General features: G+C 54.5%; 7 protein-coding genes and 2 non-coding genes across 9 annotated transcripts; 4 read left to right on the forward strand and 5 right to left on the reverse strand.

Moving 5' to 3' along the window:
• Positions 1-294: 294 nt before the first annotated feature.
• On the forward strand, positions 295-1,644 carry F5Z01DRAFT_681372 (uncharacterized protein; the record flags this gene model as incomplete). The annotated part of the gene is made up of 4 exons (XM_046265682.1): positions 295-474; positions 567-1,069; positions 1,135-1,205; positions 1,259-1,644. 4 exons carry the CDS (start codon positions 295-297, stop codon positions 1,642-1,644), a joined length of 1,140 nt encoding a protein of 379 aa, XP_046118206.1.
• Positions 1,645-2,358: 714 nt separating this feature from the next.
• F5Z01DRAFT_655060 (uncharacterized protein) lies at positions 2,359-4,478 on the reverse strand. The gene is made up of 4 exons (XM_046263466.1): positions 4,272-4,478; positions 4,088-4,203; positions 2,894-4,028; positions 2,359-2,840 (listed from the first exon to the last, which is right to left on the reverse strand). The coding sequence occupies exons 2-4, from the start codon at positions 4,158-4,160 to the stop codon at positions 2,807-2,809; spliced, it is 1,242 nt and encodes a 413-aa protein (XP_046118207.1). The 5' UTR covers positions 4,161-4,203; positions 4,272-4,478; the 3' UTR covers positions 2,359-2,806.
• Positions 4,479-5,458: 980 nt separating this feature from the next.
• On the forward strand, positions 5,459-6,786 carry F5Z01DRAFT_100282 (immunoglobulin E-set). Its single transcript, XM_046257320.1, has 3 exons — positions 5,459-5,833; positions 5,968-6,339; positions 6,396-6,786. Exons 1-3 carry the CDS (start codon positions 5,731-5,733, stop codon positions 6,524-6,526), a joined length of 606 nt encoding a protein of 201 aa, XP_046118208.1. The 5' UTR covers positions 5,459-5,730; the 3' UTR covers positions 6,527-6,786.
• F5Z01DRAFT_100236 (Metallo-dependent phosphatase-like protein) lies at positions 6,672-7,957 on the reverse strand. The gene is made up of 4 exons (XM_046257318.1): positions 7,853-7,957; positions 7,569-7,802; positions 7,268-7,522; positions 6,672-7,220 (listed from the first exon to the last, which is right to left on the reverse strand). Exons 1-4 carry the CDS (start codon positions 7,866-7,868, stop codon positions 6,763-6,765), a joined length of 963 nt encoding a protein of 320 aa, XP_046118209.1. The 5' UTR covers positions 7,869-7,957; the 3' UTR covers positions 6,672-6,762.
• A 961-nt stretch (positions 7,958-8,918) lies between these two features.
• On the forward strand, positions 8,919-11,425 carry F5Z01DRAFT_100261 (uncharacterized protein). Its single transcript, XM_046257319.1, has 3 exons — positions 8,919-9,199; positions 9,259-11,199; positions 11,254-11,425. Exons 1-3 carry the CDS (start codon positions 9,084-9,086, stop codon positions 11,264-11,266), a joined length of 2,070 nt encoding a protein of 689 aa, XP_046118210.1. The 5' UTR covers positions 8,919-9,083; the 3' UTR covers positions 11,267-11,425.
• Positions 11,426-11,859: 434 nt separating this feature from the next.
• On the reverse strand, positions 11,860-14,243 carry F5Z01DRAFT_100217 (fungal-specific transcription factor domain-containing protein). The gene is made up of 3 exons (XM_046257317.1): positions 13,875-14,243; positions 13,398-13,815; positions 11,860-13,256 (listed from the first exon to the last, which is right to left on the reverse strand). Exons 1-3 carry the CDS (start codon positions 13,938-13,940, stop codon positions 12,049-12,051), a joined length of 1,692 nt encoding a protein of 563 aa, XP_046118211.1. The 5' UTR covers positions 13,941-14,243; the 3' UTR covers positions 11,860-12,048.
• Positions 14,244-15,663: 1,420 nt separating this feature from the next.
• F5Z01DRAFT_t46 lies at positions 15,664-15,735 on the forward strand. Its single transcript has one exon. It is a non-coding gene; the product is annotated as a tRNA-Thr (tRNA).
• A 439-nt stretch (positions 15,736-16,174) lies between these two features.
• On the reverse strand, positions 16,175-16,246 carry F5Z01DRAFT_t49. The gene has a single exon. It is a non-coding gene; the product is annotated as a tRNA-Thr (tRNA).
• Positions 16,247-16,257: 11 nt separating this feature from the next.
• F5Z01DRAFT_100428 (permease) lies at positions 16,258-18,284 on the reverse strand. Its single transcript, XM_046257321.1, has 3 exons — positions 18,047-18,284; positions 17,759-17,982; positions 16,258-17,712 (listed from the first exon to the last, which is right to left on the reverse strand). Exons 1-3 carry the CDS (start codon positions 18,143-18,145, stop codon positions 16,353-16,355), a joined length of 1,683 nt encoding a protein of 560 aa, XP_046118212.1. The 5' UTR covers positions 18,146-18,284; the 3' UTR covers positions 16,258-16,352.
• Positions 18,285-18,561: the final 277 nt, after the last annotated feature.

Here is an 18,561-nt window from a genome sequence, read left to right on the forward strand (position 1 = left end):
CTGCAGACATCCACAGCTGGCATCCGGGTGGGCGATGGACACTCTCCGCTTGGACTCGGATCAGGGGTCTGCGAAGCAACATGGGACCGTTGTCGTTCAACAAAATGCCGGTTTTATACTCGCATACGCGAATAGGTGCATGGTTCTCTCCTGTCGGTCTGAATCGAAGTGTTCCAGCATCGAGTCTTCTTTCGTTCCAACATACTTGTGAAGACTGCCACCAATGGCCATATTTGAGCGACCAGTTCCCGCATCGTCCCGTCAGACTCGAGCAGAAATATCGAGCCCATCATCATGTCGACTATCGACCCGAACCAGCGATACGTTGAGCCCCTCCAGGGCACAGGCTTGAGCCTGTTTGTTGTTTCGATAGTCGGTGGAATTGTCTCCCTCATTGTCGTGGGTTTGCGGACCTTGGTCCGAATCCAGGGACGTTCATTCAGCCTCGACGATGGCTTAATGCTTGGTGGTCTTGTAAGTTCACAAAAGTCCTCTCAGTACACGATAGCCTGTGTCTTATTTACTGCACCGGAAGCTATCCGATCCCTCGCTAACTTTGTTTTCAGGTCGTCTACATTGTCGACGTAGCCCTCGCTTGTGTCGGTGCCCTCTCTGGCCTCGGCACCCGCAACGAGGACATGAGCCCAATCATGATGATGGAGTCAATGAAGTATCTAATGATATGGATGATGCTGTACGTCATCGGGCTCTGCCTCGTCAAGTTGTCTATTTGCTTCACCACCCTTCGCATCGCCACTACCATGCCGACGCTCCGCATTGGCGTCTACGTCCTCATGGGCCTGACAGTCGCCACTTTCGTGACAACATTCATCGGCATCCTCCTGCTCTGCCGCCCCGTCGAAGCGAATTGGGACCAGAGCATCATTCTCGAGGGCAGGGGCGAGTGTTCCCCCATGAGCGCCATGCTGGGGTTGTCGTACACCTCAACCGCGAGCACCATCGCCACGGACCTCGCGTGTGCGGTGCTTCCAGCCATTATTCTCTGGAGAACCCAGATGAAGCTTTCGAAAAAGATCATGGTCTCGACAATTCTGTCCTTTGGCTCCTTGTAAGTCGATCGTTGCCTTCGGCAACAAGACATATTGCAACATCAGCTGATCCTCTATATTGCAGCGCCTCCATCTCGACCATGATCCGCACTCCCTACATCGACTATTACAACCGACCCACGGAAGACCTGGCTTGTACGTTTTGTTGACTCTGAAAAGCTATCAAAAGATACTGACCCTCTCGCCAGTCCACATCGCCAACATACCCCTCTGGTCCAACATCGAAACCGCCGTCGGCCTCATTGCTGGCTCCCTCCCCGCCTTGCGGCAGCTTGTCATGCGCCACAGCAGCCCAAAGGCAACGGCCCACAGCGCTACCGGTGACACTCGCGGCCTCGATCCCGCAGCGTCCGCCGGCCTCGTCACCATCGGCGGCTCGGGTGCTGCTGTTCGTTCCAAGGACCGCAGGGCCCTCAAGTCTGTCTACGACATTGACGAGGCTGAAGAGGGCGATTGGACGCGCCTCGACGAAGATAACAACTCGGACAAAGAGAGCACGGTGCCAATTCGAGGGATTCGAAAGGACACGACTTTCGAGATGTCGTCACTGCCAGGCAAGGGGGGCATTCAGTAAAGCGGAGGTTGCAACGCGCATTCTTCTGACATGTCTCGCTGATTGACTGGATTTGCGATCAGCTTCGAAACTGCGGAATGGTGCATTGGTGAGGATTGAGCGACACTCGCCCCTTGCGGATGGTTTCGGTATCATTGTTGTCAACTGCACATATCCCCACTCTTGGCCTTCACCTGAGAGTCTCTGTAGAACCTTTCTTACTATGGAAGTGCACATGGAACCTCTTATTATCCGTGCGTGACAATGGACACCCTCTCCATCCTGGCATGAAATTTGTATGGACACCGGATCACCCTAGTGAAGCAGAAGTCGCAAAGGCAAAGATAGTTCACGCTTTGATGGCCATCGTGGCAGAAGTAGGCCTCGTCGCCCACCAGTGAGTTGACGCACACAGGCGGTTGTCCACTGCTCTTGGTACATTCAGTCAGGGGTTTACAATCTCAGCCCAACGCTCTTCTTCGCAAGCACAAATTGACGAAGGCGAAAAACATCGATGGTCGGAGAACCGGCAAGAGCCGCAATAGTAGGTAAGTAGAGAGCTGTAGGTGGTTCTCGATCGGGCCGCACGTGACTCAGGGGGCACTGAACCGTCTGCCGCGTCGAAGCGAAGCGGTGAGCAGAGGTCACGTGGCTTGGATGTCAAGGAAGTCTCCATGCTCGCATTAGGAGCGTTGCCTGATACAATTATTTACAATTCACCAGTGCGTACGTCTTGCATCTGTGATCAGTGGTAAATGTGTCATTCAGCTGCGTTTCAGAACTATGATACGGCCGTTGACGCCTGATTCCATGCCGGAAGACTCCAATTCCTGAGCCCTGCCTCTTCTCAGTCGAAGCGGCCCTGGTATGAATCGATTTTGGGAATGTAGTGTAGATGAAGGTTACCGTGACAAAAGAAGAAAAATCAGGACCAACGCACAGTTCTCTACAGCTGTTCTGATGCCAGCCCACCAGGGAGAAAAACGAGGAGAAAAACAGAAAGGGGGTATGTTGTCCAAATACAATGTGAAGTCATTGATGCGAGAAAAGGGGTGAACCATGATGAACATAAAGTCCAATGTGATCCGTGCAGTGTCGGTGAAACAAGATAAAGCCAAGCCGCGCCGTCCCAAGCTCCTTTTGAAATAAGCTCCTCCTCCGAATATTACACGTCGATATTATATTATAGGAAATTGGTGAGCCATGGTACCACGGCGCTGTCAATGTTAGCTTAAGATCCGCCTCGGGAAGAGGATGACTTGTAACTTACCCAACCATCAGAGTACCAGCAATACCCAGGAGGGCGCGGTTCTTGGCCTTCTCTGCTTTCAACTCGGTGGCCGTCTTGGCCTTCTTCGACCGCGGCTCAATAGCCAGCTCCTCTGCGTCCTTCTTCTCGTCCTCCTTGTCGCCTAGGGAGATATCTTGCGCCTTGCGCTTGCTCTTCTTGCTCGACGTCTTCTCTTCGGACTCCTCCGTCGGCGCCTCGTCGGCGGGCTCCTTATGCGCTTGAACCATCTCCTTAGCCGAGTTGATCATATCGGCAATCTCTTCCGCGCTTGGCGGCTTGCCAACATTCGGCAAGGGGATATCAACTTCGGTGGTGATAACCTTAGATTCGGCACCCTTGCGACCCTTGGCGATCTCTTCCTTAACTTCGACCGAAACCTTAGGGTCCTCCTCGCGGGGCTCGAGCACGATTTGAGGTTCGAATTCGGTCGTCTTTAGCACAACGTCGCTGCCATTGACCTTGCTCTCATCGTCTTCGTCCTTAGAGACTTCGATGATCTGGGCCTTGGCCTTTGTGCTACGCTTGCGCGGGGACGCAGTCGAGCGCTTCGATACGCTCTTGGTGGGGCTCACGGAGCGACGCGACCTCGAAGACCTGCTAGGAGTGGGAGGCACGAGTGCCGGCTTGGATGACTCGAATCGAGGCGGCATGGCCATCTTCGCCGGCGACTCGCCGTTGCTGCCAGCGGTAGTGATGGGGGTGTTGTCCAGGAGAGCCTGGATCCAGGGGGTGATGTTGTACTCCGCCGCCAGCTCAAGGGCATGCTCCTCTGGGATCCAAATGTTCCCGGCTGTTTCCTCTGGGCTGGTGGTAGGCAGCGACTTGATGTATTTGCGCTCCGCTTCCTCGTCTGCAACCTCCGCGTAGGGGAACGTAGCCTTGAACATCCCGGTAGCGGACACGTAACCGTCAGCGCTTCGACGCATCAGGAAGTAGCTGTTCGGGCTCGACTTGAAGATGCCAGAAACGATGCCCTTGGGCAGAGGTGCGCGCAAGTGCGCGTAGTCGAACGCGGCCCCGAGAGTGTTCGACCAGTCGCCGTCCTCGTTGGCGTCCACCATCTTAGAGGTCAGCTTGGTGCGGCCGAGGCGGCGACGCGAGACCAGCTCCGTGTCTGTGGGTAGAGTCAGCAAAATGTCGCCTTCCAAGGCAACAAACGTGTCGGCGACATACAAGGAACCTGATGTTCCGCGTCGGTCATCAGAGGGTTCGCCTTGGCGGGAAGGGTGCGCGCCACAGGACTCATGGTGAATAAGCTCGATCCCTGGATCGTGTACGTGCGAAGGTATCTAAAGGACGGGCGCGTATTAGCTTCAACGCATGTCGCAGACGCCGGCGTCGAGAAGAGGGTGCGTACCGTGGCTGGTGCTTGTCGCGGTCGCTGGATTCAGTAAAGAACAGCGAATGTTTTGGTGGCGTGCGCGGGCGCAATTGAAGTGATCGCGAGTGAGAATGATGGGTAATATCGTTCGCGCAGAAGACGGGGATAGCCACTGATTGGGGGTCAAGAAGGGAAGAAAGTCGTGTTCGCGCTGATCGGGGGGGTGGAGAGAAATGCGAAATGAGCTGGCACCGCGAACTGATTGCGATAGGGGGGACCTCTTTCAACAGTGGATCACGCGCGTGAGAAAAGGTACCCCTCTAGCGCTTGGCTTTCTCAACGCGCAGGTCCTAGCGCTTATCCCCTTTGGGACGCGCTTCACTTGGCCAGATTCCCTCTTTGGGCTTCCCCAGGATGACTCGCGCCCGCTGCTCCCGTCCTGTCGCCGACGCAGGTGACTGGGTTTATTGCTTTTGGATTTTTTCATAACTACTTATGTATAATCGTTCACCGTGCGTATTGTGCATTGCGCTTCGAGAGGGTCGTGTGGCTCGCCGCAGGAGAACCCAAGATTGCCGGCGTGGTGTGTTACCACCGGACCGCCTCCCTCTTCGCTGGCGAATGACGATTGACGGCAACGATGGACTCGGAGAATTGGTGTGTTGTCCGTAGTAACATGACGAGGGCTCGGGCCGTCACAAATGGGTCGCTGTTTGCTCTGTCGCGCTGTTCTAACTTCTTGACCATTCGGAAGACAGGACTAGGTACCGTACGACCATTCGATACTGATGAGTTCGTGTCGTGTCTCCTGAGTCGCATTCATGATTTTGACTTGATGGTCTGTATAGCCCCGGGAAATGCATCGTTTGGAACACACAATTTACAAACGCCCTTACTAATAAAAGACGTCGTAAGTAACCCCCCCAAGCTTGGCAACCAGCTGTCTCACAGGATTATCTCCAGATCAAGAAAATTTAGACTGTCCTTCTCAATGTGTTCAGTATTCTATCCGAGGATAGGAAGACTTTGTCAATTATACATGGCAGTCAGAAAGGATGTAGGGTAAGGCGGACAGAGGGGAATAGTATGGATCACTGGCACTTGGAGACAATACGCCCTGGTCCCGTACAAGTCTGACCTCGAGCACCGAATATAGTAGATATCGCTTGAGATTTGTAAACTCGAGACGAGACCTGCGTCAGGCCACGCACGCGCCATTATTATATGTATCGACCACGTTCTAGGTCTCCGACAAGTTTGACATCTCCTGGCCGCCCCTCACCCATCCCCTGACCGAGGAGGCGGTGTCAGACCAACGAATGCTCCACGACCGACCCCCACCAGCTTCCAATTGCCCCTCCATTGGACCATTATCACCACTGGCACTGCCTTGAGCCTCATCTGCACCTGTTTACTTTCCACCAGGAGATTCCACTATCTTTCAGAACCGAACCGTTTGGCTTGCGCACAGATCCCCCAACCACCAATTTCCACCATGGCCTCCAACCCCCAACACGAAGATGATACGATGCCCGAGGAGACGCAGGGCTACAAGCTCTCCCAGCCAAAGCAGAGCTTGGCCGAGTACCAGCAAATGGGTAAGTGTGCCTCCCTACCCGGGAATGCTGCTATTCAGCCCATGAGCTCCCTGGTCATGTCTACGAACTCCATGCCCTGTTTCCACACCCAGTCTACATCTGCCTGGCACCATGCTGACAACCAACCCGCATAGACGCCGGCGACGAGTCCCTCCAGCGTTACAAGGAATCTCTCGGTCTTGGTGGTGGCAAGGACATCTCCGACCCCAACGATCCCCGTGTCTGCATCATCCAGTCTCTTACCCTCGACGCCCCCGGCCGCGACCCCGTCACCATCGACCTGTCAGCCCCTGGCAGCGAGGCCACCCTCAAGGACAAGCCCTTCAAGATCAAGGAGGGTTCCAAGTTCACCATGAGCGCAAAGTTCAAGGTTCAGCACGAGATTCTGAGCGGCTTGACCTACGTCCAGGTTGTCAAGAGGAAGGGCATCAAGGTGTCGAAGGACTCGGAGATGATTGGGAGCTACGCGCCCAACACGGATAAGCAAACCACATACACCAAGAAATGTAAGTCTCGCACATTGCATCGGGAAGCTCGAGGCCCAACGGCTGACGCCCTACAGTCCAGGAGGAGGAAGCGCCCTCTGGCATGCTCGCGCGTGGCCACTATAATGCCATTTCTAGCTTTGTCGACGACGACAAGAAGACGCATCTCCAGTTCGAGTGGAGCTTTGACATTGCTAAGGACTGGTAGAGTCTTGAAGGGAAAACATATCCGTATGATGAGTAACGACTGTATGGTGGCGTGAACCGATTGCGGGTGGCAGCGTTCTTTTTGTGAATTGCACTTTATATCCTAAGTCAAGCCAGAATGAAGCAGCAACAGTCCCTTTTGCTATGCTGTACAAGTCTATCGCTCTGTCAAAAACCGCCAGGCCGTTCAATATCGCCTCTGTGTCATGCATCGTCGTGATACTGCGTCGCTATGTTCTATAGAAAATAGTCGGGTAGTGCATTCCCGTCGGCCGCTCTTTCGCCGGCTTGCTGCAGGTCTTTGTGTGCATCGTTCTCTGGGGCCGCTGCGAAGACGTTGAAAAATCTTTGGCCCTCTAGGCCGACTTCTAGTACTGAAGCCATGTTGCCGCAGCGGTAGCAGTAGTTGGGTGCGCTCCAAACGGTGCTTAATCGATCGTCGTAAAGTATTTGGAAGCCTTCTTGGCAAAGCTGATGCGCTCGGAGGATATGGCCCATTCCATTGACAGCAAGGAACTTCTTCACCACTTGCGCGCCAAATGTGTAGCCTGCTCCGCGTGGCGATAATGAGAACTCGTCTCGCTCGGGATCTGGATCTGACCAAACCAGGTCGGCCATAGGCCCCTCGTGGGGAATTTCGCGGAATCGGTCGATGATCTTGATCTGGTCGATGGAGTGTATAGAAGGAGAGAGGCCTGCACCGTTAGCTTGAGTGCGCGGTCTGCCACTTGGGTAGCCTTACCTCCATGCACGCAGAAAATCTGATTATCAATCACCACGCTCAGCGTCAAGAAGTCGAACATGTCCGTAAAGTAGTGCCAGACGTTGGCGTTGCCGTATTTCCGCGAGCATTCCGTATAGAAACCATAGGATTGTGTAACGCCTCGAGATTCGTGGTTTCCTCGGATCAGATGCACGCGGTTCGGATATCGTAGTTTCAAGCATACGAGTAGTGATATCGTTTCGACGCTGAACATGCCTCGGTCGACATAGTCGCCTACATGTGTCAGTCGCAGGTAGTGACCAAATCAAGGAGTACATACCCAAGAAGAGGTAATTTGTATCAGGGCAATACCCGCCTATGCGGAAAATCTCGATAAGGTCGAAGAACTGTCCGTGTATGTCGCCCACCACTGTTATCGGGGCCGCCACGTGCACAACGTTACTCTCGCGCATTAATAGCTCTTTGGTTTTTGCGCATATAGCTTCGATGACGGACTCGGCCAGCAGTTCCTTTTTGTACAGTCGCGCGATGCACTCGTCGAGATCGACGGAGGCTACACATCGTCAGTGTCTCCTCAAGCGTCGCAGCATAGGTAGAGCTCACAGGGTAAGCCGGGCATCTTGCGTGGTAGTCGATGTGGAGGTGTAGAATTCGGATGCGAAGGAGCACCTGCGCGCCGGCTAGGTGGTTGTCATTAAGGCTGGTCGAGGCTTTGTCTACTCCAGGCAATGGGCGGATCTGGAGAGGCGCGTGTCGGATGTACCAACATGATCGTATTGCCGCAAGTCTCGTCCTTACATGGATGCCCTTGAGCTAGCTTCGATAGTTGGGGAGGCGTTGAAAAGTTTCCGAAGATGCGCGGATATGATGGTGCTGGTTGGAGGGTATGGGGGTCCAATTGCCAGTTGCCAGGAGCTCGGGGTGGCTTGGTGGTGTTGGTACTGGCAGGTGCAGGTTGGGCGAGGCCGATGTGTGATCACCACAACCATCTTCTCCTGTGACTTAGGGGAGACGGTGCAAATATACAGCGAAGACAATATTTGATTGCTGACATTGCTTTTTCTTCTTTTAATCCTTCGAGCATCTTTATGACCATCGCCGTCTCATTATTTCCCAACGGCTATTGGAGGTGTTTACACCCAGCACTTTAGGGATGTCCTCCAAAGCCTGTCCTATATCTACACCAGAGATATTATACAGTATTGATGTATATTGCATTTCGATACCGCTACAGCCACGCAGCGACACCATTGTCACTTCGGGCTCATTAGCATCAAGTTTCGTTGGTTTGGTAGCATCCAATCTTGTGATCCACATGAACCGCGACCGGTTAAATCTCGGTGGACCGTGAGGCAGCTTTTGATACCTTACCATCGCCGGTAACGGTCCGTGCACCATCACGTGGAACCTTAACACTCCAACAGGACGACATCTCGACAAGCAACGCCAAATTGAAGGCAGACTCCATTTGGAGTAGCACTCCTAGGACGTATTCTTCTTCCATGCCTAGAGTGTACAATTATCGATGAGAATTTCTTTCGACGGTAATTGGAGGACCGAGACTGGGGCTGGGAGCACTACCAAGGGCGATCATTGAGTACAGATTGAAGATCTGTCCAACAATCTGGTCTCATGCATCGCAATCTTTGTCCGCTCATGAGATACAAATTCCGCAAGAGATGAGTTGGGTCCAACCGTACTCAACATGTCAGCCACGCGTTAAGCTCGTGAACTGAGCCCCACGCCGAAGTCAAGCTCATCTAACTTGTCGCATCGCTCATATCTTCCGCCCGAGACATCAAAACGTCTCGAGAGATTCAATCGCCGCGCAAAGATGTCCGCTCCAGCTCCGGGAGGTGCGCATCGCCCAGACGAGCCCAGATGCTATAATTGCGGAATCATGGGCCATTGGGCTGTCGCGTGTCCTGAGCCAACGCGCCAAACACCAGCGTGAGCACCGCCTCCATCTCTTCAGGTCTCAACTGTGTCGGAACTGACATATCTTCTAGTGGATTAGAGGCATGGCGAAGCGCCGCACCCTCGCAGCAAAACAATCGCAGAGATAACCGCGGTAGCAGCAGCAAGACCTCGAAGGCACCCATCATCACGAGATATGCGCCTCCACCGACAGCATATGCTCCCCAGCAGCATTACTATCAGCCGCCGCCCGGTCAATACCCTGGCGTACCGGCTGCTGCACCTCCTCCAGTTCCGCCACAGTATCCCCCGGCTTCGCAGTATCCTCCGGCACCGCCTCAGCACTATCCGCAATACCCTCAGGCGCCATTGCATTACCCGCCGAGGCAGCCTCCTCCACCCTCATACCCTCCTCATCACGGCATCCCAGGGTACGGCACGAGCCTACCACCGCCTCCACCGCCATCTCACTCACCGACGCCACCTTACCCGATCTATTCATCGTATGCGCCTCCCCCGCCCAGCTCGCTGCCAGCGCCATTACCACCACCGCAAGGGTCACCTCCAAGGGCAGGGCCGCCCCCGAGCCATAGCCCCCCCTCAAGGAGTTGGAGGACGCCTCAGCGCCAGCCATCACGGGGGCGCGATTCATACCAAGGATCGCCTCCGTCACGGAACCGAGCAAGCCCCTGGACGGGTGCCAAAGGGTCGAGGGAACCATCTAGGGGGCTTCCCACGCCGCAATCCTCCAGCTCAACTCTGCCCTCACTTCCGCCTCGGCCTATGCATGGATTGCCGCCCAAGCCTCCCGTGTCTTTACCAGATCGCAACGAGATTCCAAGGGACCATAACCTCACCAGGAGGCGGGACGAACCCGTCAGAGCCAGCCAAGGCATTCATGAGCCACAGCATAATGATCAGCCCAGTTCGAAATCACAAAAGAAGAAGAAGAGTAATCGCAACAAGAATCGTAGGAAGACCAAGAATCAGACTGCGCAAGCAGGCAAAGCCACGACACCACCCAAGGACGATGACCAACTGGGAGGCGAGCACGATGTCGAAGATGACAAGTCTGAACACTCTGAGCAGGACTCCGAGGCACCCGAAGATACGAATGATGCAGCTATCCCAGCCACGGACGCGGAAGTGATTGAGGCTCCAGCTGAAATCCCTCAGGGCGCCGAGCCAGTTGAGCCGATCGACAAGGAAAACGACAAGGAGACGAGGACCGTATCAGAAGGCCGAGAAGAAGCGGAACGCTCCCTGACACCAGGAGAAGAAACAAGTGATTGGGAATGGGAGGAGAAGATGGCTTTTGTCGAGTCACAAATCGTTCACGAGTCTGACCCAGTCGGGAAGCCATTGCCGGTAGAATATACTGAAGATGTCATGCTTCCCCCAAAATGGGATGCGAAATGTCTCGTTTCCGAGTTCTTCACCCATGACAACGTGGAGGAGTTCTCACGGCCAGTCCACGAGACGAAGCATTGGGCTCTTCTTCAGTTCGACCCGGTCTTTGCATGGGATGGCAGGCTGCCAAGTGGCGATGCATTCCCTCGACCGCCTCTGCCCGGCGCAACAAGCTCTGGCGGAGCGCATGAGGCCCGCGACGTGCCACTGGCCACGGTGGAAGAAGACGAGCCACTCTGTGGTATTTCGCCGAAACGCAAGCGCTCCGAAGAACCCCCCCAGTATGCCAAACGCCGTGATAGTCGCACCGAGGCGAGCAGAGAGCGTCCATCCCTGCCGAGGCAACGTGACTCTTACCGTCCTGATCCAGGTCGAAGAGTGTCCGGTTCGCAGAGACGAGACCAAAGCCCCGGTCGCCGGAGATCGGATATGGGACGTCGCTCGCCTACCCCGCGGAGATCACCGTCCGTCGCGTCGACGAGGTCGTCGAGACTCAATTCGTTGGAACGCGAACTGCTAGGCATCGACGGCGACGACAAGGAACCAAGCGACGACGAGAAGGAGCCTGAAAGGACTCGGCAGACCAAACGTCGGCGCGTCCAGAGACTGGATGCTGCGTATAGGTGAGACTTGATCCTCATGGGGCTTCGATTGATCCCGGCTAACCAAGAACACAGTCGACGCTGGTAAACTCACGGTTTGAGATCTTTAATCTTGCTGCTCCATTTTCTTTCCATATTGTGTTACTTATTTCCTTTATTCCACGTTCTTTCTGCTAGTCCAGGCGACGTTTGGGTATGATGGCATGGCGTTTTCTGATCTTAACAACCCTCAACGTCCTTTTCTTTCCGTGTTTCTCAGTTATCGTTGAAGCTTCGGGCGCTTCGAACCTGCTGCCAATGGCTATCCCCGCCTGGCATTACATAGAATTCTACTTTCTTCTTTCACAACTTTTCAATATCGGCATCTTGTCTACTATTCCTTCCATGCCGGACGGCGCTTTCGCGTTCATGGGCACAGACCCAGGAACCCCCCCAGCCTTGACAACATCGAGAATTCCAACCCCTTCTCTAGACAAGCCTGCCATGCCATGAGCGTACCTATTTCTGTTCTCGCTGATAGCCTGCCCTGTGCCGCGCCGATCCTAAGAGCTATGCTAGTCATCCCGAGCCCTGAAAACCACTCCTTATGTACGACTGACGGAAGCTTGCAATAACCATGCACAGCCAAGTATCTCCTCACTACCCGGATTCAAGACACATACGCTGCTCTGAGTGGAGTTGCTCTATCATTCTTCTGACATTAAGTACAGTATTCAAACTCTTCTCTTGAAACTTGTTCTGACCCCTCCCCCAAACACCAAGCTGAGTACCAAGACAGAACCTTTTGATCGCTATGCAAAACCAATACCCGCGCACGCTAAATAAGTAGAACAAATAAAGCGAAACATATCAAATGCAAAGGTGAACACCCTACACAACGAGCATGTTGAAACCCAGCCCCTTGAGATCCCTCAGCCAGTTCACATTCTCGGACTGAGGCGATGCGTCCTGCAGATGCCACGTCGCTTTGAGCATCTCAATCGCGGTGAAAATGTAGCCCCATCGAAACCGTGACCAGATGGACATGAGCCTCTTCAAAATCCAAGTCCTCTTCTCTGGATCTCTCGTCTCCGCGCCTGCAAACAAGAGTGGCCAGCTGGTTGCCTTGAAATACGGATCATCCTCGGGCATCTCGGCCAGATGTGACAAGATATCTTCCACCAAAAAGTTGGCATCGACCGATCGGACCGATCGGATAAAAGGCAGGGCCTGTATGATGTAGAGACACGCTGCCGAGCGGTGGGCACTGGCGATGTGCACGCGGCTCTCAATGTCAGCCACGTTGGGCAATGCCTCGAGGGCCGCTGCCCAGGCATTGATGTCGAACTCGAGGAGCTGGTCGATGAGGGAGAATGCCTCGCCAGCTGCCGGCAGATTCCAGTCTGTTGTCGCAGGCACGCTCTCGTTGTACGATAACTGAGATGCCTGCAGGATGATCTGCAGAATCTCGGGCGGACAGGACAGGTAGGTGATGACCTCGACCCGTTTCATAATGGGCAAGATCTCGAGAGCGTACCGAGCGATGCGGGTCGCCAAGCTGCCGCCCGAAATCGTGGAGCCGAGGATGTGGTAGATGAAGCAATCGGCAATCACAGTGTCGCGCAGCATCCGGCTGGACGAGGCCGACATGGGATCCTTGGAAAGCAGCGCCATGATGCTAGAGGCGCCTTCCAGATGCGTACGCCACCCGCCGTTCCCAGACTCTTCCAGATCCATCAGATCAAACTTGATGAAGAAATGCAAGGAAGCCAGGACCACCTCGTTCCCAGCGGGGTCCAGGGTGTCGAGGACCTCACGTAGATGGCCCATGGCCCGCTGCTTGGCCGTGAGCGCATCGATGAGCGCCTTGCGAGACACGAGGTCTGTCGAGCGCAGCTGTGCGAGGTAGCCACCAGGGTCGGTCAGCTCACTCGGGATGTCCGTGACAGGTCGGAAGATGTTGGACCAGTGGAGCGCAGACGTCGCGATGAGGATTTGAAGCAGGACTGGATGTTGCTTCGTCAGGGGCAGGAGCTCGCGAAAAGGGTTGTTGTTCGGCTGGTCGCGGGCCACGAGGTCCTGGCATACACGATCGGCGACTGCAAAGTGTCAGTGTCTTGCTGAGAGACATGAGGCGGTCACTTGGGCAGAGGAAAGCACCAAAGACTATAGTGCCTTGGAAGTGCTTGCACGTCTCTGCAAGAGCATGGCAGGCATGTGAAATAATGCAGGATACTCACAGTGAGACAGATAATATCTAGAGTCCCTGTCCAGATCCTGAAATAGGGGATCCGTCAAAGCCATGGAAGTGCCAGTCATCGGTCTACTAGTAGGCGTTGGCTTGGGCGTCAAAGGTGGCGTTCTGTCCACCGGCAACGGCCTTGACGGCAGAAACTTCTGAATCTGCGTCTGCACCGGAGACTGTCCATTGTGTTTCGGTGACTGCTGTACGGGCGCGAGTGTTGGCGGTTGAAATGCTACGAAGCCATGCGGAGGGTTTGGTGTGGTGGATGTGGACGAAGTCGCGGAAGCGTTTGCGCGGCGATCAGCCTGTGAAGACTGTATCACACCATTCCCATCGATCCCCTGGGTCCAGGTGAAGATCTTCCCATAGCCAAGACACTCCTGACCGGACGCAGCGCACTTGTGGCAGGTTGGCTAGCGATGGGCTGTTAGCACGTCGTCCATCCTAGGTTTGCCATGATGCGGCTCCGTACCCAAGAACGGTCGCAGCGAAGACGTCTTCGCCGACAGTTGTGGCACGGCTTGCCGTTGCTTTGCATTAGAGTGGCGGGTGAGGCCTGGGTGGTGGTCACAGTGCAATGTTCATTTCGAGGCGGGTTGATGGTCGAGGCCGCGACAGTCGTGCGGGAGGTCCCAGGTGGGCGGCGGACTGCTTGGCGATGCTGCAGGGAGCGGACAGCAGATGCGCCTGCGAAGATGGAGGGGACTGGAGGGGGGAGGAGAGCAGGAGGAGGAACCTGATGACGCTTCAGATAAGGTAATTTGAGGGAACGTTACTAGAAAAAAAAACCTCCCAGCACCATCGGCAATAAGAACAAGCAGGCTAGCAGCTAACGAGGAAGCTCCGGGAGTGGAATGGAGGGGGCGGCGGTGCCTCGACGACCACGGGACTGCAGTCACTGCACCGGGCGGCTTGAGTGCCACCGTAATTGATGTATCGGTCAACGAGCATCGAGTCCAGGCCTTCTCACGATGCCAAATCCAGCACAAGCGGCCGACGTGACGAGCAGCCGTAAGTCATTATTAGCCAGTGACCGGCTTTCGCGATGCCATGTGGTCACAGCGTGAAGGAAGAAAGTGGGACTGAACATTGGACTCGAGAATAACCAGTCCGGCCCTTCAAGAACAAAGCAGAGACGGATCGCATGATCTCAGTGTGTGCGCATCGTTCGTGGGCGGTTGGCTCATCATGTCTTGACTCTTCCGGAGTGGAGGCTCCGCGCCCGCGACGAAGGATCGCTGTCTGGACGAGGACATCAGGATGGCATTCATCATCTTCTTCGGCGTTTGGGAGACATGATCTTTGGAGAAACAGGTCGCTCCACCATGATGGATTCATGGGGTACTCGAATGCCGAATCCGGAAAACATCGAGCAAGCTGTGCGTTGTTTGGTAGTCTCTGGCCCGCTGAAAGCTTGTTCTCTACTACGTACTCGTAACAACGACAGACAGACAGACATGCAGGGCGGAAGACTTGTTGAAGCCTGAAGCGTGGAGCGCGTCATGTGGGCGCTCGTGAAATGCTGACTCAGCGGATAGCACCTCAGTCAGTCTGTCTTTCGATAATCCGCGACTGGGACCTGCATGAACTGCACTTGTTAACTGCGCCAGTCTGCTTAGCTTGGCTTGGCTTGTCCAGCATCCTCATTGATGTGCAATGTGGTCTTGAGAATCGGATCGGATCGATCACCAAGGCTGCGTAAGGTACATACTGCTGAGGGGTGCCTCTAACTTGGGCTCTGACCCAAAGGAGGGGCAAGTCATGAAGCCAATTCCTGATTGCAATCCGCCCACAGCCCCCAAGGCCACAGAGCTGCATCTTGTGAAGCGCTCTCGTCTGCACCTGGCTCAATGCAGATTGGTAAAGCACAAACTCCTCTACGTGGAAGGGTCTAGATCGCCTTCTTTGACCGCATGGCCGCACGGCAGATGAGTTCTAGGCTCAACGGGGACCGGGGAAATAATTAGAGGCCTGTCACGAGGTCCTCTTTGCCCGGGGCTGGGGCCGAGCCAAGATGAGCCAACAGGGCCTGACACATCAATTAGGGCACGAGACCACGTCCAGGGCTTCTGCGCAGAGCCTCCGCACCATGATGCGTGGCTGCGTCTCATCCAGACATGTGCCTAAGCTCATATCGCAGCGTAAGTCTTAGAGGCGTGATGATGCATTGGGTCGTGAATACGTAGTATACAATCTAGACCTGGCACTGCAAAGTCCATGTCCTTCATGGTGGCAAAAACACAAGAGAACTTGCATGAACGGCCCTCTTAGCTCAGAGGTAGAGCGCATCACTAGTAATGATGAGGTCATTGGTTCAATTCCAGTAGTGGGCATTTCTTTTGCTTTTTTGCTTTATATTCCCATAATGTGCACCTAATTACCAAAATTACCGCTCTATCGTTCATTGCGTTCGCGGAGTCCATGAAAGTTCTAGTGGGTTTGTACGGTGCATAGAGGTTGGACTACTCGCTCTGTAATGTCGTCGGAAAGGGGTGAGCGAACATTCGGTCTTGATTTTTTGTTAGAGGACAAAACCTAGTGAAATACATAAGTAATGCAAAAGAGCTAACGAAGCCGCGTGCACGGCTTTAAGCATAAGTTAAAAATTAATTTATCTCAAGCGCATGTCTAGAGATAACAGAGCCACTTGTTATAAACACCAGCCTAACGTGTGCTATGTCTGTCCTATACCTACGTGGGCGATGGCTCTCTTCCGCCGTTGCAATCTTATCACGACAAAAATATCAAGTGCTATTATAGTAAAAAGGAATTTGCCCACTGCTGGAATTGAACCAACGACCTCATCATTACTAGTGATGCGCTCTACCTCTGAGCTAAGAGGGCTGCAACTATCGCAAGCTGTCACGGCTGGCGCAGTCATTCGCTTCATTTGCGTAGGGTCAAGGTTCAACATTCAAGTGTTCAAAACACAAATTCTAAACTTCGCCGCTCAGAACACCGGCTGCCCATCTGCAAGCTTCCTATCTGTCTTGGAGGAGACATCGGCCCTCTCCGGATCCGAGTGGTCATCCGACGCATTGTACGCAACCCTCACGTCCTCTAGTTCAGCCTGCGAGACCTCCATCCACGTCTTGCTGGTGGCCGGCACGGGGAAGACCTTGCATAGAGCCCAGTACACCGCGAACGAGACGATGAAGCCGCCGAAGAAATTGACGTTGTAGATGTACGTCGCGACAGGAGGGACATCATTTCCAACGGCGCCGGCGAACCCGACAACGTTGATGAGAATTCCAGCAATGTACGCAGCGTAGGCGCGTAGGTTGATGCCAAAGGTGTAGTAATACGGGCCCAGCTTGCGGCCATCGTAAAGCTCCTTGATCTCAAGGTATCCCTTGCGGACAACATAGTAGTCCGAGACGAGAACACCGGCGACCGACGAGAGGAAGACAGAGTAGGCGCTCAGATATGTTGTGAACTGGTTGCTGGATTCCAGCAGATGCCAGGGCATCATGAGGAGACCAATGGCCGCGCAGATGTAGCCTCCGCGACGGATGTTGAGGAAGCGAGGCAAAAGGGCTGTCATGTCCGTACCAGCCGAGACCGAGTTGGCGGCAATGTTGGTGCCCAGCTGCGCCAGCGCAAAGGCCAGCGCGATGACGAAGACACCAAAGCGCTCGCCGGAGCCGCCGTCTTCGATGAACTTCTCCAGGATGTCCAGAGGGTCCCAGATGGTCTCTTTGTAGATGACCTCGGCGGCGGACGAGACGAGGATGCCGATGAGCGAGGTGATGGCAAAGGAAACGGGGATGGAGAAGAGCTGACTCCACTTGGCATCCTTGGGAGTCCTTGCGAAACGGGCGAAATCGGGCGCGTTGACGATTAGGGCAGCAAAGTTGGCAACGGAGCTCATGATGCCGAGGATGATCTCCCAAGCCAGTTCACTCCCATGCTTTGTGTTGCTGCGGTGGACCACGGGACCGATACCTCCAGCTTTCACAATCGCCCAGATCAGGAACGCGAGACCAGCGGGTGGCACGACGATGGATTTGACAGTGAACAGGTGGCGGATCTTGTGGACAGGAGGCCAAAGCGCCGGCAGCGAGAGGAGCCAGAAAATGAAGAAGGACACCCAGTCGGCCGTCGTCGTCGAGGTGAAGACGGGACTGGGGATAGTGTCGCGGTCCCAGGACTTCCAGATGGCGTGGATCATCACATAGACGCATCGTCCGCCGATCCAACTCTGTACGCCGTACCAGATACAGGCCATGGCAGCTCTGTTGAAGACGGGCCAGAGACTGCCCCAGATCCCAAACGAGGATCGAGCTGCGACAGGGAGGGATATCGCATAGCTGCAAATATTAGCATATTATTCTTTTCTCCTTTTTTGACACTTACTGAGCGCCAATTCGTGCGTTGATCACCACAAAGGCAGCGGCAATAGCGTATCCAGCCCATACACAGAGCCAGCTCTGCCACCAACTCAAACCGCCCACGATCATGGAAGAAGAGATCATCCAGGTGTTGAGGTTGTACGAATCAGCAATCCAGAAGAAAACATAATTCTTCCACCGCCATTGCCTGCGTGCGGCCTCGACAGGTTTCAGGTCATGGTTCGTCAGCTGTATATACATGTGTTAGCAGTGGCTCGCTGAGCACGCGTGCATGCCAAGAGGATTGATTCACCATGAGCTGTGTGCTGGTCAGGCCAGGCTCAGACTCGACAGCAATTTTGCGGACCAGGTGCTTGACCCGTGAGCCGCTCGCATATGCGACGCCCGACATTGTGTCCCGTTGTTGTGACTGGACGTCGTGTTACGCGGGTCGCGGTACAATGACTTGTTGAGGCTGCGTGTAAGTGGTCGATTGCCGAATGCGGTAATCGCAGGAGGGTGTGCTTGAACTTTGCGGGGGGACGGAGAGTCCCGAGCAGAAAGAAAAGAAACTCGGACAAGACACGGGCAGTGCAACAGCCAACGGGTAGGAGGGAAAGTAAGTTCTGAGATGCCGTTCCAGAAGCTTTCTAGATCGCCAAATGATATAGTCAATATCTTTGCGATCCTTCAGCTCCCAGTCTCAGCAGCGTCGTAGCAATGACGTGTGAAGCTGCCAGGATACCTGCAGCACCACGCAAAGGCTGACAGACGACGGTGGAGTAGCGCCCAATAACGTCCGCAGAAGCTTCCACCACGGTTGGTCGC

This window comes from Emericellopsis atlantica (genome assembly GCF_019669845.1).
Source record: "Emericellopsis atlantica unplaced genomic scaffold F5Z01scaffold_13, whole genome shotgun sequence".
NCBI lineage: Eukaryota > Fungi > Ascomycota > Sordariomycetes > Hypocreales > Bionectriaceae > Emericellopsis > Emericellopsis atlantica.